This window comes from Heloderma suspectum, chromosome 7 (genome assembly GCF_057233095.1).
Source record: "Heloderma suspectum isolate Gila_16-S chromosome 7, 16-S_ref, whole genome shotgun sequence".
NCBI classification, from domain to species: Eukaryota; Metazoa; Chordata; class Lepidosauria; order Squamata; family Helodermatidae; genus Heloderma; species Heloderma suspectum.
Window position 1 is genome coordinate 62,158,683 of NC_139464.1, and position 25,973 is coordinate 62,184,655.

The 25,973-nt window shown below is 39.8% G+C and overlaps 1 protein-coding gene across 1 annotated transcript in view; it reads right to left on the bottom strand.

The window, feature by feature from the left end:
* Positions 1–25,973, bottom strand: part of PTPRQ (protein tyrosine phosphatase receptor type Q) — a 143,904-nt gene that overhangs the window by 67,064 nt on the left and 50,867 nt on the right. Inside the window, exons 27-39 of the mRNA XM_084810399.1 lie at positions 22,901–23,029; positions 21,733–21,879; positions 19,049–19,221; positions 18,700–18,907; positions 16,586–16,711; positions 16,311–16,490; positions 15,351–15,458; positions 13,858–14,139; positions 11,600–11,782; positions 9,531–9,632; positions 6,478–6,598; positions 4,136–4,296; positions 3,756–3,901 (exon numbers count right to left, since the gene is read on the bottom strand). Coding sequence (XP_084666525.1) covers positions 3,756–3,901; positions 4,136–4,296; positions 6,478–6,598; positions 9,531–9,632; positions 11,600–11,782; positions 13,858–14,139; positions 15,351–15,458; positions 16,311–16,490; positions 16,586–16,711; positions 18,700–18,907; positions 19,049–19,221; positions 21,733–21,879; positions 22,901–23,029 — 2,066 coding nt within the window. The remainder of the gene's footprint in view (positions 1–3,755; positions 3,902–4,135; positions 4,297–6,477; positions 6,599–9,530; positions 9,633–11,599; positions 11,783–13,857; positions 14,140–15,350; positions 15,459–16,310; positions 16,491–16,585; positions 16,712–18,699; positions 18,908–19,048; positions 19,222–21,732; positions 21,880–22,900; positions 23,030–25,973) is intronic.

Genomic DNA, 25,973 nt, shown 5'->3' on the forward strand with positions numbered 1-25,973 from the left:
CTCTCCCGGAGTGTGCTCAAGTTCATATTCATTGCATCGGTGATGCTATCTAGCCATCTCATCCTCTGCCGTCCCCTTCTCCTTTTGCCTTCAACCTTGTATATCTTACAAGGTTGTATAATCTTAGAAGGGGGCGTGGCGTGAGGGGGCATGGCTGTGACAGTTAGGAAGGAACCATGCACTTCCGAATTTGCCACTACGCTACTTGTAGCCATTGATCGCCCTATTCTCCAGGAATGTGTCTAACCCCCTTTTAAAGCCATCCAAATTGGTGGCCATCACTACGTCTTGTGGTAGCGAAGACATAGCCACATAATCTGGCTGTTTACACCAGATGGATTGAATGGATATTTGCAGCATGGTACCCACTTATAAATGTATTACAATGTGACATTTAGCCAGGGGTGAACAAATTGTCTATAGCCATCTGGTGAAGTGAACATTATCTGTACCCACATATTCCATAGGAGAAATGTACAGATAGAAAGGAGATGGTAAAGCTTGCTTCACCAGATGACTGGTCAGGTCACTGCAAATGAACGGCCTTTCACGTGACTTCAGTCATCTTGGAGTGGGTTGGGAAGGAAGCAGTCCTCTTAATCAACTGTCTGCCTTGCCTTTCAGCATGCTACCTGTGAAAACCTGATTCAACATTCACAGAGAGAGGATTGGTTGGACAGTACTATCTCCGCCTCGGTCTTGCATCAGGCAAGCAGGATCTTCACAGGAGCTACATAGAGTACACTATCTATCTGATTCACACACACACACACACACACACACACACCCATACTCACACATACATCAATTCCATTCTCTCTTTCTCTCCCCCACTTCCTTCCCCAGCTGCCATCCCCCTCTAGTTCTGTGCCACAATTAGACTTCAGAAAAAAGCTCCAATTGGCATCAATGGGACCTTCTTTTGTAAGCCTAATTGCCATGGGGGGTTTCATAGCACATGGAAGGTAAGGGTTAGCCCTCCCCGCCCCAGGAGCAACTCAGAAAATCCCCCCCTCATGGCAATTAGGGGGTGGGGCTAATGAGTCCATAGGCTGCATCCAGCCTGGGGGCCAGTGGTTCCCCATCCCCGATCAGATTTGGATGCCACCTTTCTTCCAAGCAAACACAATGTGGTTAGCAATTTTTAGCCTGACAAGTTGAGAAAGCAGCCTTTTCAGACAACCAATGAATATGTGGAAGGGGAGATTACTGCCATGCTCTCTGTGCCTGTCTTCCATGCATTCATTTGATTTTCTACAAAGCCTATGGCATGCAACTTTTGTGTACTCTCCATCCTGGATGTGGAGACAGCCTAGCCCAAGGGCAGGCAAGCTGTACACATATTTTAACTTTATACAGAACATCAAATGAATGCATGGAGATTGGGAATGGGGGCAGTGGGTGCAATCCTGACACCTCCACCTGCATGCTTTCAATGCCAATCTGATTAGGGCTATAGTAATTACTCAGTGAGCAGCATGGCTGAGTGGGAATTTGATCTCCACCACCTCCATCTTCAGATCACAGAGGATTCCTCACCCTGGATATGGTGAAACCAGAATTAAGTGAAATAAGAATGTCGCTATTTAGTTACTGAGCCAGAATGGCCCTTCGGAGTGGTGAAGCAAATTGTATAATTGGCCCTATTTCTAATCCTTAAGTTAACAGAATATATTGAGTGGCTGTATTTATCTGAGAAAAACTGACATCATATCAAGCCCCCATAGCAGCAAGGACACTAACAATGCAATATCTACTCAGAATCAGGTTCCACTAAGGGCATTTCTACACCAGCCTAAAATCCTGCATTTAAAACAGGGCTCTCTGCTTCCATTTTAAATGCAGGATCACAACTGACTGCCTTTACACATGCTCACTCCCCCCACCCCCCACTTTTGGTTTATTTGTGGGATTGGCCATGTGGTTTGAACTGAGGGAGGACCTCCCTTCTTGCGGTCCCAATCCTGGGCACTTACTGACTTGGGAATAAGCCTCATTGAACTCACCTATGTTTATAGGCACCAATGGCATTAATTAGCCCATGATTTGCTGATGTTACATGCAAACCAGGGCCACGTCTGTTCCACAAAACCTATGAATGACAGGGAAATATGCTCATAGATTGTCTCCTCCCCTCTACTCCTGAAAGATTCCACGAGTTAAAGGAGAGAAGAAACAAGGAATAAAGGAAACAGAGAGGGGGCTTATCTTCTGCATGCCAGACCTAATTCATAGCAAGTTCTGATATATATGGATTACAAATAACTAGGTATTAAGACTGCAAACTTATACACGTGTAGTTAGGAATAAGTCCCACTAAACATAATGGGGCTTAGTTTTGAGTAAATATGTATAAGATTTTACTATAAGAAAATTAACTGCCATATCTGTCACCATATTAAGGCAAAATCATGTTTTCTGATAAGGTCTTCCTATATTTATATGCTGGCCAGCCAACCTTAGGATGGACCCATAATCTTCAGTACATACAATTATATCATATATATAAGGACACTGTCCAAAGAAAGCTAAATATTTAAGGATGCAGCACTATCAATTGTGCCCTCGATGACTGGAAGCCCCCAAACTCGGAGGCTTCCAATCATCCAATGTAGGGCAGGAGGACCAGCGGAGGTGATCTTCGCCTCCCTGTTCTCATGCCCTGCATTTTTTGCTAGACAGGCCTTTTTTGCATGACTAACAACAGTAATTCAGAGTGGGAGGGAAGGATGCTGGAGAGGCCTCAGAATAGCTCATATCCTGGCCTCTCCAGTCTCCTCTCCTCCCCGCCCACCAAAACTCGCCCCTTTCCCCCTCTCTGAGGTCACTTTTCCAACCTCGGAGGCCAGCTGGTGTGGTTCCTTCTGGACTGGCTGTGAGGGGGTGGGGGAGCGGGCTCGGATTTCCAACTCCCCCTTCCAAGGAGCACTCTTTCCCTGGAATCCCCAGTATCCTACAGCCCCTCAAACAATGTCTAGGTGCCATAGAACTGCTCCCTCAATCCCATAGACACACAATGGCATTTAAACTCCTAACGCGATTGAAGCTATATATGTTTCACCTTACCAATGTTGTATCCAGTATTATTTCCTTTCTTTTGTAGTTTTCAGATTAAAATATTGTGCAATGCAATTGGATTTAGATATATTGCCATATATTTATGTGCAGTAAGAAAAAAACCCCAAGCAATTAGAGTGGCTACAATCTAAAGAAGTCATTTACATGTGAAAAGTGAACTACATGCACAGAGCTTTCTTTGAATCAACTCCAATGTCTGAAGAGAAAAGTCAGTTTTTATCATGGAGAACAGCTTCACATAGGGCTCCCTCATTCTATCTGAGAACTTACATCTTGGATAGAATATTAAAAATACAGCATACATGAATAAAATGTATATCATTAATCATAAAATTAGAATAAATATGAAACTAAACTGTACCATATTCTGTCCATATAGTCTCTATCTAAATTCTCCCTGATACATGAATTCTAAAAATTCAACACAAGCTCTCTAGACTGTACTTAATGAAGTCAAGGGTGAAACATCACGTTCATTCTAATGGTTGAGGTCAAAGCCTAAATGTAAAGGTTAGTTAATACTTTTTCATCCATACTAGTTATGCTCAAAAGTTTTTATGATGAAATGGAAGTGGTGAAAATACTTATTAAAACTTCCCTATATTTAAAAGTTACAAAATAATTAATTCATTTTTTTACGTAGAAACTCAGAGAAAAGAAGAGCAAAGGAGATGTACCTGTATGTGAGTGCCTGAATTATTTCTGTAGTAAACTGAATAAAATTGTATGATCCCATTGGGCTTTTGAGGAGGATCCCAGAATAGTTGTACTGAGGAGGAAGTCAAATTTTTATACCACACATTTTTAGGTGGGTCAGTAGGAGCTGAAACACATAACATTTAGCATTTAGTTTTTTGAAAATGGTTCTTTAACTGCCCAGCAAATACTGGGGTATTGCCTTCTCCGTAGGAGGTATCTATATCTACAAAACATCCACTACCTACTTATCTTAATCTCCTTAGGTCATTTGGATGTATAAGATTTGATTTATTTCATATTGGTAGTGTCAATAGTAAACCAAATCCGTTCTTTTCTCAGGATAACAGTATACACTTACCCCCTTCAGATGTCCTGAAGCTAGTCATGTTGCTCTTCATGTTTCCATCACCAAATCTGGTACTTGCTGTTACATAAACGCTATATTCCTTGTTATGTTCAAGATCTGCGATCTGTAGTGATGTATCTGTTACATTAATACTTCTTCTTGACATGACATTCCTAAGCAAACACATTAAATATAATGTATAAATAGCTGACTAGCAAAACGATGGATGTCTCATCTGGCTGTCAATTCCAATTCTTCCTGGGCATCTCAGTAAGAAAGGTTATAACTACCCTCTCCACACTAGAATGTATAGCTTGCAGGTTATGCCAAGTTCATTTCGTTGCAGCCTAAAGTTTAATCCCAACTATTGATGTCCACCTCTTTTATTCCTTCCACCTGAAACTGTGATTAACATTCTTAGAGTCATCAAAACTGTTGTTTTTTCCAACTATTGTACTGTTGGTGATATCAAAATTGGTATATATCAGTTGATGCATATGTTTTCCATTGTAGAACCATGTCATAAAACTACAAGAATATATTGAGAAACAGCCACTCCAAGGAACATAATCAGCTCGGGAAAGAGATGTAGCTTTAGAATATCTGAGCCAATAATCACATAAGAGTATAAAAACAAGATAGGTCAAGTGGAGAAAAGACAAAGGCCTAGGATTCACAATACCGATGAGTGTTCAGAAGCAAAGATATTGTTGGAGTCAGAAAGATGCTTTCTTTCTTGGGCATTTTGTGTGTGATGATATGGAAAAGCATATGGATTTATGCTTTTTTCCCTTTGGCAATTTGAAGCTATCATATTTTGCTTGCTCTATTTCCCAATATGCAGTATGTATCTTAACTGACTGCAAAACACATTTATCATACTATACCCCACCTATGTATTGTTTAACAACACAATCCTGTCTATAATTGTGTGTTCTTTTTTTCTTACTACACATAAATATATGGCAAAATAAGTAATTTGAAAACTACAAAAGATAGAAAATAATATTGGATGAAATTCTGATAAAGTGAAATATATACAACCAAGGGCAGTTTTACTAAATGTTCAACTGCCGTTGGTTCCTAGGGGATTTAAACATTTATATTTTGTCCCTATCTCTGTGATATAATTGTATGTATTTAGATTATGCCTCAATTCTAAAACTGGACTGGGCAGCATATAAATGCTTAGGACATGATCAGAAAACATGATTGTGCCTTAATATGGCAGTAGATATGCTAGTAAAATCATACTAAGAAATAGCTCCTATTGAGTTCGGTGGGACTTACTTCCGAACAAGTGGATAGAGATTGCAGCCTACAGCTGCAATCCTATATCCATTTACCTGGGAATAAGTCACTTTGAACTCAAGAGGGCTTATGTATATATCCTATACATGAGTAGACATGTATAGGATTGCACTGTATGTCTCTGAGAAGGAACAAAGCAGATGCATTCCTGAGGCAATTCAATCAGAACTGAACTAGCTTCTAAAGCTCTAATAACTAAGAGCTTTTTGCCGGGGTTGGGGGGTGCAAATTAAATATAATCTTCCAAATAAAGACAGCTCGCTGTAAAATCAGCCCTGGTGGTTGCTTGGGGCAGCAATGTTTTTAGGAATGCCTATGAAGCAACATTCAATTTGAAAGGTAAACCGCAAGATCCTTTGTGACAGGGCAAAGTTTTCTGGGATGCACTTCTTGTACAGATGGTGCAGTAAGTGGTAGCTCACTGGTATACTACTAGTTTCCACAACATGGCAGAATGGGATCTGGTGTTTCTGGCACCCTTATCAGAGAGCAAGATGAGGCAGTGGCAGAGACAGGCTGCTATTTCACTACTATGAGAGTGCACAGCTGTTTAGTAGATAGGAGCGCCGGGCATGAAACACCAATATAATTATCTGCCCCTATGGTGGATGCTATTATTCAGCTGCTATGCACCTCCATATTTTGAAGTAGAGTGCAGGTTCCTACACCACTGCCACATGATTCACTCTGGTGGGTGTGCCAGATTTTACTCTGTTTGGTGGCACTCAATAGTAGAAGCTGGTGGTCTGCCACAGAACCATCTCTTAAACAACTGCTGCATTCAGTATAGCAGCTTGGGTGGCAAAATATCTTGGTTTTGAAACCTTGCTTCCAAAAATACTTCAGTAACCTGGCAAGTACTGACCTCTTAAACTTCACTTGCCCTGTAAAGAGCTCAACTTGAATTTGTAAAGGACAAGTTGTTTCAAGTGATGTGCCAGTATTAATTTGTGGCGAATGTATAATCACCACGAAATGTAAGGGAAAACCCCTTAAATTTCTGGTAGGTGACTGATAATTATTTATCTCCAGAAAAATCTTACCAGACATGAACTGTGTAATAGAGGATAATTCCATTTGGCTCCAGTGGTGGTTGCCATGACAACTTCACAATGGCTCCAGACAACTGTTTTACTGTGAGCAATTGTGGTGGAGAAGTAGGAGCTGTAAAATGAGGACACAATATCTTGTTAAATGGTCATGATTTCAGAGTTAATTAAAATAACTGAACATGGGACTTTTATCCATATTAGTGTTATAAGCAGGGTTTTTGGTTTGAGGTGGGGGTTTTGTAGTGAGGTGATAAAGGACAATTTAGCATGATAATGGTAAGACATCTGCTTCTGTGATTCAATGGAAAACACCATTTCATAAGAAAATAGAGCAACAGGTCTGAAACAGTGATTCACCAAGTTCACTATGTCCAAGTACATAGTTGTAACTTTTTCATTGTAACAAAAACATGAACTTTATAGGTGTAAACACATGTAAAATATAGTCAAGTAGTTCGCCTGAGAAGCAAATGAACGGGAAATTATTATATTAGCTTCAAAGTGTGGGAAAATTGATTAGCACCACATTGATAGATGATAAAAATGCAGCATTTTAATATTTCACTCCATTAAATTAAAAGACACAGAGCCTTATCTGTCATGACAAATACATATGTGGGCTCAAGGCAATTAAAACTCAAGTCAAATCAGGACAGCTGGAAAACCATGCAGTAACAAGGTATAACAATGAAAAACGTAGAAGGACAAAGTGTGGGTCAGTAGTAGAGCATATTCTTCATATGTATAAAATTGATTACCCTGCATCTTAAGCTCTATTCACATTTTTCACTCCATGTACTGAAATACTGGTGGGGCTGTGCCAATGGCCCATCACCAACACTGTGTGTCTGGCTAGCCTGCCTTGATGTACACAGCTGCTCATGCTGTAGGGATGTATAAGAAATTCAGTTCAGTTCATTTCTGACCAGACGTTACCCAGTTTGCACCTCCCAGAACTGAACACGGGCCCAAATGCAATCTGCAGTTGCAATGTGATTTGTGGAACAAAAAAAAGTGCATTCTAAAAATGCATACGTCTGAAAAATGTGTATGAAAAATGCATACTTTTGAAAAATGTGCACACTCTAATCAATGGGAGAAAAATGCTACATTTCAAAAATATGAACAACTGATGCATACATTTGGAAAATGTGCATGCAAATACACAAACATTTTGTGTGGAAAAAAGAAAACAAACCTTGCCATCTGATATGGACATGGAGTTGGAACGAGCTTCAAGGTGGAATTTGGAGAAACTCCACAAGCTCATTTTTTGCTAATTTACACAACTCGAAGTAGTTCCTTCATGGACGTTCACAGTCCACATGCAGATTCTAGGGAGTAGCCTGTACATGCAATATTGCCTGTGCATGCAATATTGTTGACAGGGCTGCTGCTGCTTCAACATGTAAGTGTCCTACCTGCATGTAATGTGAATAGGGCCTTAGTTGATAGGAATTTGAGTACAACTGGAAAAGATCTCTGATTGAGGTTTCAGAGAACCACCCCTAATCTGTACTGGACCCACTGGTGTGACTCGATATATAAAATGTTGATCTCATCACATGAACAAATTCAGCCCAATTAACTATCTTATGCTGCCATTTTATAAGTTTTAGTATGCGTATTGTTTTATTGTTATTATATGTTGTTTTATAATTTCACTGTAAGCCATCTTGTGGATTCTGAGAATGGAAAACTGAGGTAAAAATCTCCTAAAATGCATACATACATAAAAATACAATAGTAATGCATATATAAAGTATCACAGTTAAATCCAAGTAACAGTTAAATCCAAGTACAATTCATGAGACTGGTGATTCTTTAAATCCCAAATGTACTTGAATTTTGGAAGCAAAATTTTCTAATCAAATAATTCCTTTTTCCTATGAATGCCTCTTGACCCAATGGAAGAGTCAATTGGGTGCTGCAGCCGATGGTGAGTGAAGCTGGCAGCATTGCGTGGCGCACACTCTCTCTGAACACCATCTTTCTCTCTGTGCCCTCTCACATGAAATTAGGCCAAGATCCACAGATTCCCCACCCCACGTCTAGCTAAGTCCAAAAAACAAACATCCCACAAACATCTGCCAAAAGCATTTCAATCCCCTATCTTTGTCAATTGTTGTTATGCAACATAAAATTTTTGTTTCATCATCCTCAACACATATTTATAAGGAGTGATCCATATTTCTTCACCCACAGAAAGTACCATTCCTTAAAAGTACCATTTGAATGCCTGAATCTCCAGGCGAAAGAATGAAAAAGTCTTTGAACCGGACCCACATTACCAGAGCATGCTTTCAGTAAAAAAATTATAGTAATAGTGTTGGAATACAGCTCTCCCTGAAGCTTTGGGGATCTATCCCTAGTCAGGACTGGGCTCATATAGAACATTTTGATATCGTTATCACCTTGTTAAGACAACCAAACCTGTTATCAAGGTTCAATACATATTCATCAGTTAAAATGTGTTGTTGTTCATCATCATCATCCTATTTGCCACTTGATACAGGCATATTTCTACCGAATCATGTTTATTTTGAATCACACAAAACAGCATCATGTACCAAAACATTAAAAAAAAATCAGGTCATAGTTGCAGTCACACATGGAAATTAGGAACATAGCACAGCTATGAGCAAATCTATGAAGCAATTGGTCTGATGCTCAGAACACTCTGTACTTGCAAGGAAGTACATTATAAACGTTTTTGTTTGTGTGCTTCCCATAGCACTGCAATCTGATTTGCCATAGCACTGCCTTCTGAAATTTGGCTACAAGAGGCCTTTTAAAATTTAGCAAATGTCTGAACTTAATGGGCTTGTGCAACAGTGATGGTGTATTTTGTGCTTTAATACTATTATTATAACTGGGACACTTCCCGGTTTTCAGCTTTGCTTACAAAGCTTCTCCTTTTCTGTGAAGATTTAATACCAACTTAACTTTTCCTCTGCTCTCAGTCCACCTCAACCAACTGCTACGAAAGGCTCCACCACTTACAAGCACAAAGCACTGTAATTAGACAATGATAGAAAACTTACCATCTTCATCAGTCATTATGTGCAGAGGTGTACTGCAAGCACCTTCTCCCTTTATAGTACTTGAAGACACCTCAATTATATATTTTGTATATCTCTTTAAACCTAAATAAAGAGTAAATATGTTAAGCATATTTATATGTTTATATTTTTACTAACATATTTATATGTGTATATTTGTGGTACTATGTGTTAGGTCAACAAGAATGAAGTAGGGAAATTTCCCTTGTTTTTAAGGTTGCAATTACAAAAAGTAAAATGAATAAAAATTAAACACTTTCCAATTTAGTATTTTATAACAAATAACGGCACCAATCCAAGAATGTCACATGGAAGTCTCATGGGAATTAATGAGGATTTCATTGTTGTTGTTTATTCGGTCAGTCACTTCCGACTCTTCGTGACTTCATGGACCAGCCCATGCCAGAGCTTCCTGTCAGCCGTCGCCACCCCCAGCTCCCCCAAGGTCGAGTCCGTCACCTCCAGAATATCATCCATCCATCTTGCCCTTGGTCAGCCCCTCTTCCTTTTGCCTTCCACTTTCCCTAGCATCAGCATCTTCTCCAGGGTATCCTGTCTTCTCATTATGTGGCCAAAGTACTTCAGTTTTGCCTTTAATATTCTTCCCTCAAGTGAGCAGTCTGGCTTTATTTCCTGGAGTATGGACTGGTTTGATCTTCTTGCAGTCCAAGGCACTCTCAGAATTTTCCTCCAGCACCACAGTTCAAAAGCATCTATCTTCCTTCGCTCAGCCTTCCTTATGATCCATCTCTCACAGCCATAGATTACTACGGGGAATACCATTGCTTTAACTATGCGGACCTTTGTTGTCAGTGTGATGTCTCTGCTCTTCACTATTTTATCAAGATTTGTCATTGCTGTCCTCCCAAAAAGTAAATGTCTTCTGATTTCCTGGCTGCAGTCAGCATCTGCAGTAATCTTTGCGCCTAGAAAGACAAAGTCTGTCACTGCCTCCACGTTTTCTCCCTCTATTTGCCAGTTATCAATCAAGCTGGTTGCCATAATCTTGTTTTTTTTGAGGTTTCACTCCAACCCAGCTTTTGCACTTTCTTCTTTCACCTTCATCATGAGGTTCTTCAGCTCCTCCTCGCTTTCAGCCATCAAAGTGGTATCATCTGCATATCGGAGATTGTTCATGTTTCTTCCAGCGATTTTAACTCCAGCCTTGGCTTCATCAAGCCCAGCACATCACATGATGTGTTCTGCGTACAGGTTGAATAGGTAGGGTGAGAATATACAACCCTGCCGTACTCCTTTCCCAATCTTAAACCAGTCCGTTGTTCCGTGGTCTGTTCTTACCATTGCTACTTGGTCATTATACAGACTCCTCAGGAGGCAGACAAGATGACTTGGTATCCCCATACCACCAAGAACTTGCCACAATTTGTTATGATCCACACAGTCAAAGGCAATAAAACAGAAATAGATGTTTTTCTGAAACTCCCTGGCTTTCTCCATTATCCAGAGGATATTGGCAATTTGGTCTCTAGTTCCTCTGCCTTTTCTAAACCCAGGCTGTCATTACTTTCACTTATTTCAATGGGGCTTAAGTGTGACTAACATTTCAGGAGTGGGCCTCCTCTCCTTCAGCCATTCAAGAAGATCATGTGGAAAAGGACTGCTTTTCATGGGCCTTTATCATCTTCAAAGCACACCAGAAAAAGGGTCCTGATTTCAAGAAAATGCATGGTTTCGTTTTGTTAAACTGCAGCTTCAACAGTAGTTGAATTTGACATTCCAAGTGTTAGCATTATAACACTGGCTATGAGTTATGTGTTTGTTTAGTTTTTCATCTGCAAGTTTTTCATCTGCATGCATGAATGTCAGCATTTTTTCAAGTAGCACTGGATAGCTACTTCTTTTAAAAATGCAGTAATACTGAATATGAGAACCTAAAATTAAAAACCAATTTCTCCCCAACACAGAAGATATAATTTTGATTGTTAGTTTAATATATTATGAAATACAATATATGCTATTCGAAACAAATTGACCAACATAACCAGCAAAGGCACTATCGTTTTAAATTAACAGGCTGCTATAGTAATCACCTGTAATAGTTATGGACAGATGGGTGGTATTGATAATTCTTTCCTCAATTCCATCAGTCTCTCTGAGATATATAGTATAACTGTCTATAATCCCATTGGGGACAGATGGTGGAAGAAATGATAACTCTATTTCTGAAGAAGATATGTTCCTGTAGGTTATGTTTTGAGGTGGTAAGTCAGGTACTGAAAGGAAAGAATTCAAGGAAAAGGTTATTCAAATTAAAAATTTAGACAATTACTATGCATATAGCCGAGTATGTGACAACAACTGAAACTCAAGAGTAAACAGCCCCAATCACCAAATAGCACCATTACTCCTTGATCCAACCAAGTCCCAGCCTGTGCAATCCTTGCAAAACTACCAGCACAGATTTAGTTATGCTTTAGAAATAAAATTAAAGAGCATTTTCCCTCAGGTTTAAGCCTGGTAACTTGTTTAATTTCAAATCCAGTTTTAAAACATTCTTTTGGTGTCTTTTGTCCTCCACTTGGGTCCCTGGTGGTCAGGTACAGATGGTTTCTTTAAGTCTAGAGTGAGACATTACAATTATTTATAGTGGATGGGACTCTGAAGATCTTTATTCAGGATCTTCATGTGTTGTTAGTGGTGGGTGAGAGTGCTCTAGTTGACCTTGAAATGCATTCAGACTTTGAAATTTCTGGGAAACATGCTTGGAACTTTCAAAGATTTCTTAGACAAAGCTTGGAAAAACCAAACACAGGGGCTCACATCCACAGTTGGAGCAAGTGGTTTTTGGCTGTCCCATCTCCTTCTCCCCACTGCAGCTCCATATTCCCCACCCCAAAAAGCTTTTCCTGATGGCTGAGGGACATAGGACAGCCTTAGAATATAGCACAGGGGGTTCAGTGGTAAGGCGGAATTGTACAAAAGCGGGTGCAGGTAACTTGTGTGAGTGGAACTCCCACATATGCAAGCTGCCTCCACCTGCTTTTCTCCAAATCTTCCTTTCCACTGCTGTTCCCCATGCCACATCCCAGGCCTTTCTTGAGGATTTTGGAGGGCAATGGGTGCTACAATGGGGAGGAGGAGATGGGAACGCCCCACTGTATGAAATAACTTCCACACAGATAAGCTCTGAATCCATAAAAGGGGACTTTGCCCTGGCCATTCCTTTCTTCCTAGGCCAGCTTTTCCTTACTACTAGGGTGGAAAGAGGCAGAAGGGAGAACTTGCTGTAGGCTGGCAGATGTATAGCAGGCCTGTCCTTAACTGTCCTCAGTACTCTTGAGCATGCTTAGGAACATAACTTTTATCAGGGTGCAAAGGAGCTGTAATTACCTATGACTGCCTCCCACTCCCCCCCCCGCCCCCAAACCACATTTATTTATTATAAATTGTATAAATTACTCCATATTGAGAGATATCAGAGTGGCGCACAATAAATAAAAACACAAGACATAAAAAGTTACAGTAAAAGCAAATAGCTTGGCATGCTACTAGAGCTGTGAGTCAGATGCAAGGAACCCTGCTTGTGGGTTCCTGGTCGACAGCTGGTTGGCCATTGTATTAACAGAATGCTGGACTAGATGGACCCTTGGTCTGATCCAGCATGGCTCTTCTTATGTTCTGGGAAAACTGCATTTCCCAGCACTTCTTTCTCCTGTCTCGAAGCCGTAGTAGTGTGGCACAGAGGCACCTCTGTCTCACCACTGCCAACACTGAAGCAGCAAACTAGGTAAGCAGGTGGGCGGGAGTCAGGGAGAAGGGGGTATGGAGAGGGGCAGGTGGTTGGGAGAGGAGCAGGGAGGAAGGATTTGACTTGTTCTGCAGCTTGGATTAAAACTGGAGCTTTCAGTGTTGTAATACTGGCTTTGGTTTGAAGTGAGTATTATGAGCCACCAAGATGCATGTTGGACAAGTCCTAGATAATCCAAAATGTTGCAGAACAATTGAAAACATGAAGTATAGGTCACAGAGTTGACTGAACCGCAGAGATGTGCTGGTGCTCTGTCACCTGAGTCAATCAAGGTCAAGGCAAAGCCACAGCCTGCTGTGCTGTCACTCCGTGAAAACGCCCAGGGAGCCCATCTCACACTCTGAGAACGCCTGCACAGGAGCATATCACGAGCAAAACAAAATTATGTGCTATCATTATATTTCAGCTTTATACTCAAATCCTAACTGTGTTTATTTGGAAGTAAATCCTATTGATTTCAAATTTGGGACTTCTTTTCAATAACAACGCTTAAAATTGAAGCCACAGAAGCAAGATGATGTTCTAACTTTTTGCACTTACCTGTTTCAGCTGTTCGTACAGATAACAGGGCAGATGACTGATTCCCATGACCAAGGCGAGTGAATGCCATGACAGAAATGTTATACAGAGTGTATGGTTTCAAGCCGTTTAAAAGAAGATTTGTTGCTGTGGTATTTTTAAAAATTAAAGTAGTGGCATCATCACACATAATTTCATAGTGAGTTATGATCCCATTAGGCTTTTCAGGTGGTGACCATCTTAGGCTTATTTCTGTGGGTGTCACTTCTAATATCTCGACATTCTGGGGTGGCGAACTGGGTTCTTTAGTTCAAAAATCATAAAGAAAGTTGTTGAGACTTTTTCAGTACATCGAACATGTTTCCACTGATCCACAGTACTTTAGAAATCCAGCATTTAGGAATTACAGTAAGATCAGTGTATGTATGAAATGACATTTTTCCTTCTCATATTTATACTGTCATGACAACATTAATTATAGCCACCTTCTCACTATGGAGGTATTATAGTCCAACTGTAACCTAAAAGGGCAATCATTTCAAATGAGGATTCATTTCCAGCTTTTGAATAAAAGAAAAGGCTATCCCATTTCTGTCAAAATTACTGGCCTACTTTAATGCAAAATAAAAACCACCACATATTGCTTGCATATTTAGCTATTTCTTCCCATTGTTATAAAATGTAGAGCATTGTCACTATTAGACATATTAATGGAGCAATGTTATGTGGATTGACGGTCGCCTCCGACCCCGGGAGCGACCGCCTATCCAGTGCAGGGCAGGAGGAGTGGTGAGGAATGGATCTCCTCCTCACTCCCCCAGCTCTGCTTTCGTGGCTAGATAGCCGATTTCGGCTGTCTAGCCATGGGATCTTGGAGCATGGGAAGTGGCACCTGGACAACACATAGGATGTGTTGTACCGGCATTTCCGACCTCCTCGCCCTGGCACCCCCCCCCCCCAGGAACACCGCTCTGCACTGCTCTTACAGGCACAGGGCCAATCTGTGCTGCCTACAAAGCAGCGCGGGAGGGGGTGCGGGTGGGTTCTCCGAGAACTGACCTATCCTATGGCCATCTAGCTGCTGACTAGCAGCCATAGGATTGCACCATAAATTAAGAACCTAGTTGGTTGATTTTGGGGCAATTTAAAAATAGGCTTCAACTTCATGTAAAATCCTATCAGGAAAAGCTGGTGTCCTATTCACCTAGAAAAATGTGTATTTACGAAGGCAGACAGGGAATTGGGGTGCAATCTTTGAGAAATTGGTTACAAAGAAGGCCTTCAAAAACACAGATTTATTAACTTTCAAATCAAGTTACAACTAGGCAGGGTGAACAACAACCAGAATAGCTTGAATGACCTTAGGAAGATTCCATTTTACAAAACCTGGACACAGTTTACATATTTTTCTCATTTTTATATATTCATAGTTCATTCAGTATTTTTAGTTAGCTACATGAATCAGTCAGCCAAGACATACCATACTATAAAATCAGTATAAACAATATGCTTACCATCCTCAGGTGTTCTCACAAAAATATCATTGTCTTCAGACAGAGCACTTTCTCCTACTGTAGTGGAAGCTGCTACCCTCATTTTATAATTTGTATACTTTCTCAAACCTACAATAAATAAGAAGCAAATTCCACAAACACAATCCACTTTGGTACCTTTGTTTGGGTATGCTCCATCATAATGAACAGATTTATACGGTTTTCATTCACTCAAATGGACAGTGAGCAGACGTTATTCCCAAGGAAAACAAAGCCATTACAAATTGAATGACCTAGGTAAAGTCATCAAGTATTATTTAGGAGGGATTTTTAGTGTAGCATGCTGAATTTCTTGGTTTTATAGGTTAGTTTTAACTTGTATTCTTGTGGGCTAGGATCCAAAGAACTAACTGGGTGTTCCCAGTATTTTGATGTCCCCCCGCTCCCTTTAACAGCAGATCTCTATGCCATATTTATGAGATGCGGGTGCTGTTCAAAAAACACAAACCCAAAGCCTCTTGGATCCATCTTTTATTATTTTATTTTGCTAAATTCTCTGTTAGCCACCTGTAGTCACCGAAATAGTGTGTATTGGGGGGTGAGAGAAAGAGGAAGAAAGAGAGAGAAAAAGTTTATTTTTAACCACCAAAATGAATGCAGAATGATAGCACAACTTGGCATAAGTAAATTCTGCAGAACTCTGTTTCAACAGTTATTTCCGAGTAGAACAAAAATAGAAGACCTTCAGAATACCTAGAACTTGCTTAAAGGTTCTTTGATTCGGTTTTAGTCCATGCTGAGGATGTGCTAGACAATGCCTGCAAGAAGAGCCAGTGCTTTAGAAGTATTTCAATTTTCTAAACCATGCTGAGAGCAGAAACATAATATGAAAACAGATATATTTATATTAAATTATTTCAACACTTTTTTAACAACTGCCACAATTATTTTTATATTTTACATATTATTTTCTACCCTTACCTGCAATCAAGATGCTGTTATTTGATGTAGTCATGTGAAAAGCTCTATTTGTATCCAGTTCCATTGCATAAACTGTGTAATGTGTGATTTTTCCATTGGGATTTATTGGCATATCCCAATACAGCAAAACTGAGGATGAACTAATATTTTTATAATTTATGTTTTTTACGGAGCTTGGAACTGCAGAACAAAAACAAACCATTTAAGTATGAATTAGAGAATTGGAAGGAAATTAAGAGCTGCCAGCATGAAAACATTTCCGTCATAAACGTTACCTTGTTCACTTGTCCTAGCAATGAGAATAGTTGGTGGTCCTTCTCCAGTGATGGTAAAAGCAGACACAGCAATTGCATATTTGGTGAAAGGCTGGAGTCCATTTACAAGATATGACAGCTGCTCTGCTGAAAGGTTGATGGCATCAATAAATGCTTTACATATTAAAAAGGAAAAACAAAACATTGCTACCTTTATATTAAATAGTCAGCACCAAAATGATTGCCAAGTTGATCAGCACCAAAGCAAATTAAATTAGCAGAGCTGTGAACAAATGGCCTCTCAAATTCTCCATCCTATTTGTGGGCAGATAAATGGGGGGGGGGGGTTTCGCTGAATTTCTCCAGGGGAGTAGAAATTCTCAACAGTTTCTCACAGGTAGGGCTCACCAATGGCAGGGGTTGTAGCACAGCTTCTTTCTTTATTCATAAAAGTTTTGGAGTTTTGTTGGGCTGGCCCCTATTTGGCACCCACCACAATGCAGGTGTGAGGGGGGCAGTGTTGTGTCTAGCTTCAGGGAAGAGGTGGAGCTAGTGCTGAGCCAAAATCTGTCTTTGAATTTCCTGGAAGCCTTTTCTCCTCCATGAAAGAAGATGTTTTATAAGTAATTTTTCTGATGTTTTTGAGCTTACCGAATCATTGCAAGGTGGCTAGGGGTGCTGTATGTGTTTTTTCTTTCCATTACACACCTCTCCATTGCTCTGCAGCCTCAAGCTGCCTGCACTTCCTGATCTGAAAAATCCCTATGGGAAGAATTACTTCATGATGTCTTCCCCTGGGCTTTAACTGAGATGTGGGAAGCTGAGGAGGCTGCTGGCTGCCAGAGGCATGACTGTACAATGAACAACTGGACAATCAGGCACATTCCTCAGCCACCTCCTAAGTAAGGTAAGTACAAGAAACCCAAATCCTACCCATGAAAATTTCTCTGAAATTTTCTTTAGCAATGAATTTATTTTTGAGAGCAATTACTTTTCTATCAAATTGAATGGGAACAGTTGAAAAAAAAATGGGAGAAATTTTCAGCACAGCACTAGAAATTAGCAATCCCACCCCACCCCCTTCCAATAACACAAAAGCAAAGCATTCAGATGGAACAGAGGCTGGCACTGGACACAGCAGAGAAATGAACCCTGTGTGTCATATAATGGACAGCCAGACTGCAAAATATGAGTTTCAGTGCAAACCTATGTATGTCTACTCAGAAGTTAACCCCACTGAGTTTAATGGGACTTACTCCCAGGTAAGTGTGCATCGGATTGTAACCTTAACATGGTTCCAATTGTGTAGTATGCACACTGGCAAAAAAAGGGAGATTAAGTTATTCTCATTATAATGGAAATGGAATATGTATTTTCGAACCAGCAGTGCAAGATCAGTCATGCCCACCAAGAAGCTTGGCTGTATTTTTAAAAACTAACCTCCCAGCCCTGGTTTCATTTACAAGTGACCTTCAAAGGAATGTAAATAAAATCAGAATGTGGCCTTCTGTCTCGTTTAATGCCTTCACTTGAACAAAAAAAATCAAGAAAGGTATTTTAAGCCTATATCTGTCAGCCAAGCCTTGTTGAATGGCTCATAAATATCCATACTGAGTCAAGAAAAATGCTCCATTGAAAATGCTGTGCAAGTGAGCATGCTAATGACATCACTATGTCACAGGGCCATCTCCACCTGTTTGTTGCCCCCATGTAGCAGAGTTGTAACTTTTTGACCTATTTACTTTCAGTGACATCTGAAAACCTATTAGTCAAAAGCTCTTCGAAAAATTAAGGTCCACATGGGACATGGAGATATGTTAATCTCTTCCAATCACACCTGCCTTGGCAACTGTAATAACTGATTGTCGATGCAGCTTGTCCAAAAGCTCTAGCATCTTCTTTCTCTGGGAGGAAGGTCATCTGGGTGACAAGAGGCTAGTAGTCTCTGCTTGTGTGGCATTTCTCATTTGCTTCAGGAGGCAGTTTAGTGTGGGTGGTGGGAGAAGGGGGAGGCAGAACCCGACTTCACAAATGACCCATTAATAATTTGGCTGATCTCTGTGCTAAGGATCATCTATGTGACAGTGCCTTTTTGAACAATGAGGTAGGTATAGAAAAGAACCTTTATAACTTACCTGAATCTGTAGGAAATTCTGCAGCTTCATTGAGAGTGGGGAAACTATCACCAGATATACTAGTAAATTTCACTGGAGAAAACGTGTGCACTGTTGGAAACATCTCAGCTGAGCCTTCATATGATCCGGTTACTGGGTCTATTTTATTCCATGTGAAAGATGGTGTATATTCATTTATCATATCTGAATCCACAGATTCAATGAAATGCTAAAATGAAAAGCAAAGAAAAGAGACATTCTTAATGGCAAAAAAACTCTCATTTTCAGTCCTTACAGTAGAATGGGAAATAAGGAGTAATGTGAAAATACTGAAAATCAATAAGTAGTAGCTGGTTTCAAATGTAAGCACCTTATTTTTTTCTGTTAGAATTGTATCTTCAAGAGTCTCCCGTGTGTCCTCAAGCCAAACTTTTACTCTGTATCGAGTGATGATTCCATTTGGTTGCTGTGGCTTCTTCCAAGCAATTCTTATAAAGGTCGCTGCTTCCTCTGCCACATGCAAATCAAATACAGATCCTGGAACTGGAACATATTTAAGATAATGAAAATTAAACACTTCAGGTAGTATACAGTGTTAGTCCTACAGAACAGACCCATTGAAATGAAGGAGACTTAAATTAGTTATGACTAACAAGTCTCATTCATTTCAGTGGGTCTACTCTTCATAGGACTAACGTTGGATACCATTTATGAATGTTTCTCTTATGTTTATAAAGTCCTCTATACAATCACTAATTGGTTACATCAGATAAACTTGTAAGCATCAGGAAAAAAAACTGTGTAAATATCTGGAGACTAGTCTTAAGATTTGATAGCTTCTATAGCCATTAAAATGTAGTGTTTCCCTGAGATGGTTGTCAGGGTTTGGATCTAGACCATGGTACCCTGAATCTAGGCATGTGTGCCTGCAATGGTGCTCAAAGTTGTTGCAACAACACAAGTGCCCTGCAAATTTGCTCCAGGGTCCATTCAGCTATGCCACAGGTTAGTTGCACCCACATTTGAAAAGGTGGCTACCAAATATTCTGTCTGAGCAGAATTCTGATGGGTTAACTAAAATGCCTTTAGGATACTGGTTCTGGATTATCTAAAATTCATTTAGGATACTGGAAGCAGGATCTTCCTCTGTCCTATTTCCATTATTTTACCAATTTTGTGATATATTACAATTATGCATGTTGCTAAAGTTCTGTGTATTTGTGATGTTACCTGTTTTTGGTGGATTTTGCTAATGTCCTCAGGTCAGCTAACAACTTTAGAAATATCTAGCAAATTGTTATGTTGGCAGAATAGCTAGTGACCCCAGCTGAAGGAATCATTAGTCCCACCAGAGCAAATAATAACTTCTAAGAATCTTCAGGGCTAAACAGATGTTAGCCTTGCACTAAACCACTCATCCATTCATTCAGGGCAGCTAACAATTTCTTCCTGCCATACAGTCTGTCAGTGTAGGCTTCCTTCCATAGATTGTCAAACTGATGGGCACATTACTACTCTAATATATAAAGGTCAGTTCCCAAGGTTTGTCTCTTTATTGCAATTTAGAATGATAAGGACATAGAGCCATTCAGTTCTATGAGAAAAGTGTGATGCTTGGGGACATCATTGCAGAGGGGTCAAAATTTGCTTCTTATCATCAGAGCTGTACTTCAGTGACAGAGGCCTTTCAGATCCTTGCAATATATGAGTCCCCCACCCCACCCCATCATAATAATCAACATGTTTGCTAGTATGACAGTGACATTTAAATGCAAACAGATGCAAGTAAATGTGCATCTTCTCTCCCTCTCTCCCCTCATGTTCATTTTGGGTCAATCATGTCTTGTACATTTGCTAGGATACCCCTTCACAATAAACATTCTATTAACTGTAAAAAAAATATAAGGAAACAGAGTACATGGGAAGAACAAACAATTATTTGATTCAAATGCACATGGAAAGCAATCTTGTTTCTGAAGTGCTAGTTATTCACATTAATGCATCACGTATCAACACCATATAAAAGTAGAGCTTTATTGTAAGGTTGCATAAAATAATACCACCTTAAAGCCAATAAGCTGTAGAAAGTACAATCAGCCCCTTCAATGACCAAGATGATTAAATTGCAGTTTTGCATGTACTCTAATCACTTACTGCCATCTAATGGTCAAATAATTGCTATGGTTTCACAACTCTAGAGGATTTTATTCTGAAAATATAAAGATGGCAGTCTAGAAGGGACAATACCTGATTTATTTATTTTGTCCTTTAAAAGTCCAACCTGACTTCAAAAAGCAGTCAGAGAGTTCGATACAAGAGCAGGGTATTGGGGGAGTGGGAATATGTATGTACTGTTGGCAATTTCTATTAAATTTCTCTCATACCTAATCCCTAAACTGATTTTTGAATTCAGGAATGGGGCAGCTTTTGAAATGCAAACTCTGGAAAATTAAATCAGATGCATATACAATATGGGTGCATGCCTCTTCAGATTCCTGTTAGAAGAAACATATATAGCTGCATCAAACATAAAGCAGCAGAACTGTCTCAGATTTGTTTGCTTTTTTGTTACCCTAGGCAAGGCAGTGGGTAGAAAGATGACCACATATTGATCTGGTTTTCACGTAACACTGTCTCCCACATGCTTGCTGCTCCTGCTTTGTGTCCACTTTCCTGAACAACTGAGGAACGCTTGTTTGATGTGACATGCAAACCTGGAACTCTGGGTTGTTGAGGGACAGATAACCCAGAGTTTTAACCCAACCACAAACCATAGGTTAAAACTCTGGGTTGTTTGTCCCTTAGCAACCCTGAGTTCCAGGTTTGCACATCACATCAAACAACCCAGGAATGGGCCTACTGGAACAAAAAAAGTCCTGTCTTCTGGCAATATTGTAACACCATCAAAGGGGAAGTCATGACACAATTCAGCGTTCAAAGCAACTTAACATCCAAAGCTAAACACACGTATTTTTCATAGGCTCCATTTGCAAACGCTGGCTTTCCTAAAACTGAGGTTCCATAAAACGGAGTGTATCAAAACATACAGCTTACCTCCTGCAGGAGTGAAAACAGTTAGGTTGGACTTTGGCCCCACCCCAGCACTTGTCTCAGCAGCAACAAAAGCATCATACGTTGTGAATGGTGTTAGATTATTAAAGGAAAACTTGAGATCTTTTGTGCTGTTATCCAAAATATGGCCTGAAATGAACAGGTAAGTTTAATAAAAGAAAAAGAAATGGCCTTTTCTATATGGTTACTTTTAGTTACACTGAAAGACAACTCAACAAGCAATTTTATTTTTATTTTTATTATTAAATTTATTAATCGCCCATCTGGCTGGTCACCCAGCCACCCTGGGCGATGTACAACATACAATAAAAACAGTTTAAAACAATAAAATTCTACAATAAAAACATTTTCTAAAATACCCTAACCCACCCCAAATGCCTGCCTGAACAACAGCGTTTTTAATGCACGACAGAAGCTCATTAAAGAGGGGGCATGACGGAGTTCCCTAGGGAGGGAGTTCCACAGAGTGGGGGCCACCACAGAAAAGGCCCTCTCAATGAATATTTACCAGTCAGTTTAGGTCAAATATATATTGCACTTTAATGAATACTATTAAGAGCCTTGGCAAATTGTTAAAAGCTAACTGCAGTGCAAATGTATTGTGTTGGCAAATTGATAAAAGCTAACTGCAGTACAAGTGTATTGTGCTTCCGCCACGCCACGTGGTTGTTCAGGCAGGCATTTGGGGTGGGTTAGGGTAATTTTAGAAATGTGATGTTTTTAATGTTGAATTTTATTGTTTTTATTGTTGAACATCGCCCAGAGTGGCTGGGTGACCAGCCAGATAGGTGATTAATAAATTTAATAAATAAATAAATAAATTGTGTTAATTTAGCCAAACAGAAAATTTGTTCTATGTTATTTCCGCCAGTTAATCTTTAGGTTAAATGGCATACACATTTTTCTTGTCTGCTGCCAAGCACCCCTCAGCACCTCCTCAGAAAGAAGCAGCTAAAGAAGGAGGACATTAAATAAAAGCTTTCACTGGCCGATACTGGTACATTTCCAGTCAAATAATTTAATTAAGCCTTATTACAATATAGTTGTGAAAGCTGCTATTTTTGTTATTTGACTCACTTCTAAAAATGAATGTATTGACCAATACAGAACATGAATAATGATAAACAAAAATACACAGGCTCGGACTTACCAGATGGTCCATATAACTCAACTCTGTAGCTAAACTTCCCAGTTACAATGGTTGGTGGTTCCCAAGAAACTGAGAAAGATTTTCCAGTGATGTTGCCTTTGACAAAACTTTGAGGTGGATCTTCTGGAACTTAAATAAGGTAAAAGGGGACTTTTACATCCATGAAATCTATGTTTATGTCATTCCCCACCCCAGCATAATTTGACTGACACAATTATCTTGTAATTCATCACATGTACAAAATAATGATACAGTGATCAAGCCATGCTAAGAGGCAGAACTGTACACTTTGTGATAGAAGCAGAAAATGTTTATATACAAAGGGTACTCTATTAAGCTCAAATTAAGACAGGCATTCTTACTATTCTCAAAATTCAACTTACCAACCAATTTTGTAACTAGCTGGAGGGGTAGCTATAAATAATGCAATATCTCAGCTTCTGTGGGTCCAAAATTGCACCTTTTTTTTTCTTAAGCTGCTGTAATAATATGGAAATGGAGTGGAAGTAGGAGAGAAAAATGGGATGGATCCAAAGGTGTCTTGGATGAATGGAATGGTGATTTCAGTCATGCACGGTGGCCACTCTGAATTCTACTGATTCCCCCTAAGCCCCATCCCATGATAGTCTGATAGGACCCCTGACCCCCAAAAGTAGATTTGGGTCAAGGCATAGGGGGTGCTGCAATGAGATAGAGGGGCAGGAAAGCCCCACTGTGCAAGGAAAATTCTACTTGTGTTTCTCTGGATCCCGTCCAATATATGTAATAATAATGCAGAGCTGTATACAACTTTATCTTAATCTAAGGCTGGGATATTAAAAAAAAAATTTGCACCCTGGTTGTAAACAAATTTATTTGGGAATAAGTCCCACTGCTATTAATGGAATTTTCTCTCAAGTAAATGAACATAGTATTGCAGCCTTTAAACCAAATATCAAGCAAACTGTAGATATTTGGACACATAACATTAAGGAAGAAATACTATAAATGTTTAGACAGAAACATGGCTGGCTGGGGAATACTTGGACTTCTGGGACATTATTCTGTCTAAACGTGCATAGGATTGCACTCTAACTTACTTAATAGAGAGATGTGATATTATTAGAGGCCACAAAAAATGTTAAAAGCAAATTTATACACCACTTTCTAAAATAGCCTTGGCCAAACTGTCTTGAATATTTGCTTGAACACTTAGTATGTTAGTGACCTCCCCAACATATTGCAATTTCTGCTCAGCTGACAAAACGCTTCAACTGCTTGATTAGGTCATCATACATTATTGAAAGGTATTGCTGGCCATAAAAAGGACAAATATTTTATATTACACTAGCTGTCAGTGTACAGTGTAGAACAGCTGTTGATCAATGGAAATACATTTCTTTTTCATTCAAAAGGTATTCACTGCTTACTGAAGAACTTCATCCTTTGTTGTCTTGTCAACTCTTAAGGGCATCAGCTACAATCAGTGCATTATTCTAAAATAGTTCTTCCTCAAACTGGTGCCCCCTATGTTTTGGACTACAACTCTCAGCATTCCTGACCATTAGCCACACTGATTGGGACTGATGGTTGTTGAAGTCTAAAACATCTGGAGGGTGCCAGGTTGGGGAAGGCCATTCTAAAATGTTAAGTTTTGAAAGAGGTTAAAAGCACAATCCTATCTATATTTAGACAGAAAAAAGTCCTCCAGTGGCTGACTGGGGAGTGCTTGGAGTTGGAGGACTTTTTTCTATCTAAAATGCATAGAATTGTGTCCTAAGTAGACCTGCAATTCTTGTCATAGAACACATCTTACTCAATGAACAATTTCAGTGTTTATACAGGGCATAATAATTTCTTGTCTTCATTTATGGAAACTCAGCCCACTTTAAAGTGTTCAGAATACTATGCCACCAAACTAAGAAGATCTTTGTAATGCAGGGAAGTACAAAAAAAGACCCATATATTATCCCCAACAAGGCAAATAGCAAGAGGGAGAACAACTTAGATCAGGAAAATATCATCAGGAGTACCACAGTTCAAATCTTAATCTGTCTTCTACCACATGGTTGCTTTTAAAGAAAGTAAAGGAGATAGGAAATCACAACATTGGTTACTTACCATAAAGGTTCCTTCTGGTTTGGCGTGACAGAGGCATCCACACCTCTGTGTGGATGGGTTAACTCCCCGCCATTGCCCAGGAAAGGCAGGGATCATGTGACCACAGATCCCTTGAATAAGGTGAGAAAAACCTTCACCTACCCTAAAATGGTCCAAGTGGGCAGGACCTCCCCCTCTCAAGGACCTTTGGGGCAACAAGGTCCTTGGTGGTGGGTGGGCAAAGCCATTTTTTGACAGGAGAAGATTTTTCAAATTTCTGAAAGAGGAACTGAAATTTGAAACACAGCTACACATTAACTAAATATGAATTAAAATTTATGGAAAAATTAAAAATAATAATTTTAAATCCATAAAACAAAAGAAAAAATATGAAAAAATTAAGAGCACACTGCCAGTCCTTGTGGGAAAAGCAAATGTGGTCTCTGATAGATCATGCCCCTAGCTCAGAGATTCTTCAGGCCAAATGACTTTTATCAGGAAGGCCACCTTTAATGAGAGGAGGAGAAGAGGGACTTGGTGTAGGGGCTCAAATGACCCTTTGCCAAGGGCCTTCAGAGCAACCTGTAGGGTCTGGGATGGAAAATGATGCACTGTCAGAGGAGTGAGCAGTGAGGCTTCTCAAATGAACTTCCTGAGATGTGGATGTCTGGTGTGACCAAGTCTAAAGACGACCAAAGAGAGAGCTGAGACTTGTCTGTGGAGAATGTTCAGCTTCAGACCCAAGTCCAGACCTGGCTGTATGAAGAGAAGAACTTCCTTAAGGACTGCCTCCCTATGGCTGAGTGACCCGCACCTACACGAGCAGATGAAGGCCTTCTATGTTTCATAAATTCTCACAATGGACAGTTTCCTGGCAGAAAGAAGTGTGTGTACAACCTCTTAAAAGTAACCTAATGCTAGAAAGGCCTCCCTTTCATATGTCAAATGGCTAGGCGCAGCCACCTGGAGTTTTGGCAAGAGACAGGAGTAAAAA